We start from the raw sequence: 8,620 nt of genomic DNA, 5'->3' as shown, positions 1-8,620 counted from the left end.
TTGTATGATATTAAGATATAAAAGATAATAAAGTATCCGATCTCTAGCGGTTGAAAAAGATTGGAAAGGATTTCTAGAATACGTTAAAAAATATTTATTATAACACTCTGCATTCAAAGTGTTCCCAATAGAATATAAAAATAACAATAGCTGCATAAAGATTATTCATATCATTACAATGATTACCAACAATATTTACATTCGGAAGATTCCAAACTTGCTATCTGGTATTGGTGCACTAAGTGCTGCTGCTAAACTTAATGCAATAATGACTCTTGTATCGATTGGATTAATCAGTCCATCATCCCAGAGTCTATTGCAGAATAGTATTATTAAATAATTATGTTAATGTGTTTATCTAAAATGAAATAATGATTTTACCGAGCACTAGAATAGAAGGCTGTACTTTCAGATTCTATTTGTTTAATAATTGGTTTTTTTAAATTATCCTGTTCCTCTTGACTCCACTAAAAAGAACATAATAGATTTAACAAGTATTGAATCTAACTAGGAAATACAATGCTTTTTTCGCCTTTTATTATTTAAAAGTTTGATTGATAAATATGAAATTTTCTTTTTATAAAACACAATTTAATTTAAATTAATTTAAGTATATCAAGTTTTCTTTAACAGCTATATAAAAAATAATAATCAACACCCTCATCCCTTATTAAAAATAAATCAAAAAGAATCAAATTAATCTTATATATACAAAGTGTAAATTGAAAATTGAAATTGAAATTAGAAAATCATTAAAATTATACTATTATTATAAAAAATTAAAAATTATATAAAAAAATAATTTCTTTAAAAAACTATAATTTAAAAACACCAGTTTGTGATAAAATATCATAAAGACTTGTGTTTTCCTAGTGTACTAATTTATAAAGAATGAAAGATCTAGAATAATTTTATTTTAATTGATTAAAATTGTAACCCGTAAATATATACCCCCTTTCCATCTCTTTTGCGCTGATCTTTTGTAATCTGAGCCATAACACTGGCTGCCTGTTCGCCACCCATCACAGAAATTTTTGCATTTGGCCACATGTACAGGAACCTTGGTGAAAACGCACGTCCGCACATACCTGTTGGAAGGTACTTTATCAAAAAATATAATTAATAGTTGAATATAAGTAATAACAGAGAAAAATATAATTATTTACATAATTATAATTTCTATGGAGATATACAGTAATAAAAATATTAAATTCTAGAAATTTCAATTTCACTTTTAAAAGATCGGAACAATAATATTGGTAAGTTACTTTTTACGAATACAAAAAAGATCAATTCATAGATCACCATAATTTCCAGCTCCATAAGATCCGCCAATAATAACAGTGATTTTTGGTACTTTCGCACAAGCGACTGCTGTTACCATTTTCGCCCCATTTTTCGCGATACCACTGCTTTCCGCTTCCCTTCCTACCATGAATCCTAAAAACAAATATTCATAAATTTTTAGAAAATGAACATAGTTGATAATTTTTTTGTACAACAATTATTAAATTATTAATATTATTCATTAAAATGAAATATAATGTAAACAAATATATAATTTGTTATCTAATCAAACTCTTAAGACAGCAATTTTTGCAAACAAATACATTATTATTTTCTTCATTCTTATTTGCATAACAAATATAAAATAACAATAGAGAGTTCTTATTTAATTTTTTAATTAAATATTATAAATAAGCTGGTGATTAATTTTAAGAAAAACAAGCAAATTAAGTAGTATTATTTAAAGTAATAAATATTTAATAAATAAATAAAAATATTAATAATATTTTCTAATTGTAAACAATATGAATTATAAACAAGATATTTATAATAAATGATTTTTTAAACTCGCAAAGAAAAGTAAAAATTGAGCAATCAATGGGTATATTAAGTACAATAATACCCAACAGCTTTGTATAGTTCTAAATAAGACTTATAAATTCTTCTATTTTTCTTTTTCAATATTTATTTCTAGATGAATTATCATCATATTAAGAATTTAAAAGGCAATCATTAAATAGCTCTAATATAAAATTTTTAAATTATACTCTTTCAACACCTTCCTTAATTTTATCGACTTTAATATTATTTCGTGTTTTTATTACAAATATTTATTGCTTAACGCAAACATGTAATAAGAGTCCGGAATAGATGTTAAAAATTTACCAGTAATATTCTGTAGAAAGACTAGCGGTATTTTTCTCTGAGCGCAGAGCTGAACAAAATGTGCACCCTTGAGCGCTCCTTCGGAAAAGAGAACACCGTTGTTGGCAATGATACCTACAGGGTAACCATGAATGCGAGCAAAGCCGGTAACCAGGGTAGTTCCAAATTGAGCCTTGAATTCATGGAAGACTGAACCATCGATGATCCTAGCTATTACCTCTCGTACATCGTAGGATCGCTTCAAATTAATTCCAACAATGCCATAAAGCTCATCCACGGCGTGTATCGGTGGCTTAAAATCACGATCAATTGTCGTATGAATATTGCGCTCTCGGTTTAAGTGTGATATGATATTACGTGTCAGCTTTAGCGCATGCTCCTCGTCCAAGGCAAAATGATCCGTTACACCTGATTCTCTATTAATAAGCATTGTTACCAACAGTCAATTTTTCCCGGGATGAATATATGAAATTATTTTATTACATAAAATTGCATTTCATTAAAAGATACTACGATAAAGAAATATGACATTTTTTCCATTTGCAAAATATTTATTTCATAATCCATTGAATCAGTTGAATAATCAATTGAATAAAATTTGAGTTATTAAAATTATTCTGTATATTGAACATTAAAATACAATTAGCAGTATATTTTACATTTAAATATTAGTAATTATTCCAGAGAATAAGTATTATAAAATTTTATTAACTAAATAATCACTAACTTTTAGTAATTTAATAATTTCGAATTTAATCCATTAATTATCCATGCATTTTTTAAGTATACAGTTAGTGTATATAATATATGTATTATAATATTTCCTTACAATAATTAAAAATATTATATTTTTACTAAAATAAACTATAAATTAAAAATTAAATTAATTAATTTATTCTTGAGACTAGAAATTGAATCATTTTTCTCTTAAAAAGGATTTTATTCTTATCTTTTTAATTTATATATAAAAAATAAATGGCAAATCATAATTTCGTAAAATATCGAATTAGAAAATTGTCTTTGCTAACTATTATTAAACTATATTACTTTTATGCTTATGCAGATCTCAATGACAGAATCAGTTAATAAAAGATTAAATTTGCTTATTTATTTCTGGAAAAGTATTAGAACTACTTAACTGTACAAAATAGTATTTTAAAGATAGAAAATAAAAAAAAAACCTACTGGCAGTGAAGAGTTGCACCACCTAAATTTTCAGCTGTAACTTCCTCTCCAGTGGACGCTTTGACTAAAGGGGGTCCAGCTAAAAAAATCGTACCTTGATGTCGAATTATTATATTCTCATCAGCCATTGCTGGTACATATGCACCACCTATAATGTAGACCAGAAACAAAAAAGTTCTTATTTCTTTGCTTCACGTACTAGCAATGAAATCAGTCAAAAGTTTAAAAATAAAGGTGTATATGCCTTTTAAAATCAAATTTATTAATACATAAAACATTTTTTTAAAAATAAACAAAAATTTATATTTATACATTTACTTTTCAAATTTTATAAATATATAAATATATAAATATATAAAGTTATATCTTGTGACAAAAAATCTAATTAATAAAAATTGTATCATAGAATTTCCTTAAGGACAATTAAAATAAAAGAAATTAAAATGACAAAAAATTATAAACCAAATTAAAAATTAAATAATTAAAATATAATTTAATATACATTATTTATAGTTTAAAATGAAACAACTTTTGAAATGAAGTTAATAATAAGTAAATAATAATATTAAAAAAATGGAACTTGGGTAACACATGATCAAAAGATTCAAATTATAAATGATGTACCAGCAGTGCAATTCCCCATTACAACAGCAATTTGTGGAATCCCAGCAGCACTCATATTTGCCTGATTGTAAAATGTTCGTCCAAAATGCATCTTGTCTGGAAAAGTGTCTGCCTGCCTAGATAGATTGGCTCCGCCACTGTCTACAAGATAAATACAAGGCAGCTTATTTTCTTTTGCAATCTCTTGTGCACGAAGCTGCTTTTTTATTGTGATTGGATAGTATGTACCGCCTTTAACTGTTGCATCGTTTGCTACAATAACACATTCGGTCCTGTAAGAAAAGCGTTCTTAGCTACCCGCTTATTACTCATAAATTTTTTAAGCCTGTTGTAAAATATTTTCATTATCATTAAGACACACACATTAAATATATGTTTCATACATAAAATCAAAACAATAAATAAAAGTTTTATCTACTAAAATATTGTAACTTCTGTAAAGATTCCAAATCTAATAATATTTTATGATAAAATCATTTGTATTAGTGCATATTTATATTTTTGTTTCAAATGTATAATCTGATACTATACTTATCGGTGGTCAGAATATTATAAGAATACACAACAAAATACTTCAAAAAAATTTTAATAGATTAGCATAATTTTATCCTATCTTTCATGTTATCATATTTTTTAATTAACATTTTCCATAACTTTCGGTATGTTTCACTTATAATTAGATTATCCTATAGTATAAATCATTAGAGTTACATTTAATAAAAATGCTTAATTATCAATTAAATGAATCCAATATCATTTTAATAAAATATATATATATTCAGCTTAAGAATAAATTATGTATATATAAAATATATAAAATACTTAAGAAAAAAATTATTTACTACATAGACTTCAATTTATTGTTCATTAAAAGAAAGTGCTTTATATTTAAGTTTTGTATGTATATTCAATAAATTTTGTTTCTATTAATCAGACTTATTCAAATACAAAATATCAATAAAATAATTTGTTTTAACTCTAATTATTTTAGAAACTATTATACTTTTCATATACACTCTTAAAATAAATTATCAGTATAATAAATATATTGTCAATAACTACGGTACCTTGTTACACGACCTATTCCAGTTATAATACCACCAGCTGGAACTTCTTCATTGTCATACATTTCATATCCGGCAAGTTGAGAAAATTCCAAAAAAGGTGAACCTTTGTCTAGTAGTAAATTAATTCTATCTCTTGGTAGGAGTTTTCCTTTATTAATATGTTTTTCTCTCGCTTTTCTTCCTCCACCTTCTACTATGTTTGCAACAATTGATTTTAATTGATCGACTAAAGCTTTTAGTTGGATATAATTTTCCTATAATATTATATATCTTATGATGTTAATATTATTATTTATTAAGTTAAATTAAAAACTTACATATTTCTATTAACATTACAAAAATTGAAGATATATTAATGAATTCTAAAAAACTATTATAATAAAAATGTTAAAATTGTAATTATCTTTTACTTTTATCATTATTTATTAAAAATATTCACTCTCTTTAAATAAAAATATGTATTCCAAAATTTATAAATTAGATAATCAAAATATTTCTATTCTTACAAATGATATTTGATATTGTTAAAAATTTAAGTACATAATTATTCTTCATTCATTTCCATAAAAATTTATATTTATAAACTGTATAATTTGCTTCATAAAAAATAATTTTATTATAACAAATATAATTAAATATACATAAATAATATATTATATACATGGATGAAAACAAAATTTAAATAATTTGAAGTATCATTTATGCTGATTATATTTCATAAACAATTTTTGTAATTATTTGTATAATTATTTCAATAAAAATATGTAACAATGCATTATTTCATATATAATACATATAATGTAAAAATATCTCAAATAAGTAAATATACAAATTTTTTACAATACAACTTATTTAAAAGAATTTGCTTTAAAAAATAGATTAAATACATATTAATAAAAAATCAATAAAATAATAATTTAAATTCTTTTTAAATGTATGAACTACTTAATTCATAATATGTACACAAATAATATCAATAGAACATAAATTTTACTGGATAAAGGCATTAGTAGAAAATTCTATTTTAATTTCATCTCATTACTAGAGTCATATTTCCACTTTCTATAACCTTATCACAAATTGATAACTTCTAAATGCTTATTATAATTAACCTGATATTCTGGTGAATTAATATCCTGTGTAGTACCAATAATAGAAGCTTTATCACAATACTTTCTTTTTATAATGAAATTGTTAATTAAATATATGATTTTTCGAGACATTTTTTTATAAATGCGACTTTATTTCTTAAACTAAAAATAAAATACAAGAGAAGTTTTTTGTAATCTCTATCTAAATACATATATAACCTTATAACCGTTAATTGTATATAAGAAAAATAAGTGGAGACATCTTCGAGGATATAAGAGCATCTTAAAAAATGTATACTTTTCAATCAATAAAATTTTTACATAAAACAAAATAATTATTAATCCATAATGTTAATCAGAAATATTTTACTATCTTACTTTTTATATGTTATATCATATAAAAATACATATTTAATATCTGTAAGAATTTTATTTACACATGTTAACTACATAACGTATAAAAAAATTAATTTTTTCAATTTTATTTCATTTTACAATATCACTAACAAAATTATTTTTAAAAATAAAATTAATATCATGATATAATTAAGATTGATATATAATTTAATAAAATATACTCAATAAGTGTATTTTAAATTTGTAATTGAAACAAACACAGAATATTATATTATAAATATAAATGCAGAAAAGGTTAAATAATTGATAAAATTTAAAGTAATATTTTTCATTTTTGAAATATTTATTTTGTGTAAGTATACAATAATTATGTATGGGCACCGCGGTTTATTTGCTATGAATTTAATTCTTAGAAACAACATAGTACATGAAGATATTTTTGTATATAATTTACAGATTTAATAATAATAGCTCAAGTTATTTATATAGAAGTTTCTCTGAAATTTGTGATAATTAAATGTAATTATTTTATTTGTACTCAATCGTATATAATATTTTATTTCTTTAAGAAAGAACGATTATTAAATGAGGATATTTTAATAAATTGACTATTTTTTATATTCAATAGACTTATAAGAGACCTATAAGAAACATTTATCATAATATGTATATGAGCCTTTAAAAGACATTTCTTAAATAGGATTTGTAGCATTTGCATTAATAAATTTTTTATAACTAACATAATCTTAATTATTAAATTAAAATAATATTTACTATTGTCTGAATGGAAAAATATGCTTTAATGCTTATAGATTTTCAATAATTTTGGTTGATGCAGTGATTTCTTTAATAGAATACAATTATAAATTATTTTTTAAATTACTATGACATTTTTATTATTCAAACAAAAACTTTTATTTTATCCTTAGATTTAGACAATTCTAAATACTTAAGTATATACTTTAATTTTTAAAAAAGTTAATAAAATTTTAATAAGAAGTTTAATCTAAAAATGTTATAGAGATGTTGTACTGCTATGTTTTAGACTTAAATGATTCTTTTTATGTAACTATTGCCTTAATGCATATTTTTTCATTCGGAATATTTTTTTTGTTTTTCATCGACGAATTATCATCTCAGTTTCGCATATCATTATTAAAATGGTATTAATACATAAATAAATAAATAAATAAATTTAATAATAAATAATAAATAAATTTAATGTTATGATTTACTTCCAAATTTAATTTGTTCTTATATTTATAAGTTTATATAATCTATAGTTATAAGATAAGATATATAAGTTTATATATCTTATAATATTATCTTATATTAATTCTTAATGTATCTTAATTTAACAAATAAATTTAAATAAATTAATTATTCGAATTCAATTTTATAATTATTCAAATAAAAAATCTCTAACTTTAAGTATCTATATCGTTTATGTATTCCTATCGTCATCATGGAAATTGGAATATCAACTAGTACATAACATATATGAATAAGTGGTTCTGATTATTATCATTGTTTTTAATTATTATTGTTATGAATGTTTCATAATTTATTTTTTGAGTAAAGTAATAAGTTCATGACCTTGCTTAGTTTTGTAACAGAATTCAAATAATTGAAATTAAGATACTTCCTTAAGATAAAAAATAAGAATTTAAAATTAGTAAAATAGTATAGTATTATTAACAAATTTTAGTATATTAAATATTTATTTAGATTTTTGAAATATTTTTTAATTGATAACATATATAAAAATAAAACAAACTTGAACAATTTTTAAATGTCATATAAACATTTTCAATGAATTTTATATTTTCTTTTCCTTAAATAATATATCTGAAACCCGTTATTGAAATAAAATGAATGAAAATAAGAAATGGTATTTTATCAATTGGAGTCTCGATTTCATTAATTTAATAATAAAAGTCATAAAATGCGTGGCGAATCAATCAGCTTCTTCTATATGGAATCAATTTAAAGGTAATTAAATAGGTAAAAAACTTTCCATGCAATTACAAACTCTGAAAATAAGTTTCAAGAAATGGCTCAAAACAACTCCCTGATTTAGTGTTAATATGATGGTTCGATTTAATTAATATTTAATTAATAATT

General features: G+C 22.3%; 1 protein-coding gene across 1 annotated transcript; it reads right to left on the bottom strand.

The window, feature by feature from the left end:
- Positions 1-79: 79 nt before the first annotated feature.
- On the bottom strand, positions 80-6,278 carry Mccc2 (methylcrotonyl-CoA carboxylase subunit 2). Its single transcript, XM_011505166.1, has 9 exons — positions 6,161-6,278; positions 5,049-5,302; positions 3,982-4,253; positions 3,358-3,505; positions 2,173-2,588; positions 1,306-1,440; positions 952-1,088; positions 382-467; positions 80-313 (listed from the first exon to the last, which is right to left on the bottom strand). The coding sequence occupies exons 1-9, from the start codon at positions 6,269-6,271 to the stop codon at positions 196-198; spliced, it is 1,677 nt and encodes a 558-aa protein (XP_011503468.1). The 5' UTR covers positions 6,272-6,278; the 3' UTR covers positions 80-195.
- Between the last annotated feature and the right edge of the window lie 2,342 nt (positions 6,279-8,620).

This window comes from Ceratosolen solmsi, unplaced genomic scaffold (genome assembly GCF_000503995.2).
Source record: "Ceratosolen solmsi marchali unplaced genomic scaffold, CerSol_1.0 scaffold9, whole genome shotgun sequence".
In the NCBI taxonomy this organism is placed as follows: Eukaryota; Metazoa; Arthropoda; class Insecta; order Hymenoptera; family Agaonidae; genus Ceratosolen; species Ceratosolen solmsi.
Note: the sequence above shows the minus strand (reverse complement) of the source record. Positions and strands in the feature narration are given on the sequence as shown.

Excerpts from the sequence above, each read along its gene's own strand:
- Mccc2 (XM_011505166.1), bottom strand. The coding sequence starts at position 6,271 with ATGTCTCGAAAAATCATATATTTAATTAACAATTTCATTATAAAAAGA. Across the intron at positions 2,589-3,357 it reads GGTGCAACTCTTCACTGCCA|AGAATCAGGTGTAACGGATC; the intron begins GTAGGTTTTTTT and ends GCTTATTAATAG. Across the intron at positions 1,089-1,305 it reads TTATGGAGCTGGAAATTATG|GTATGTGCGGACGTGCGTTT; the intron begins GTGATCTATGAA and ends ACCTTCCAACAG.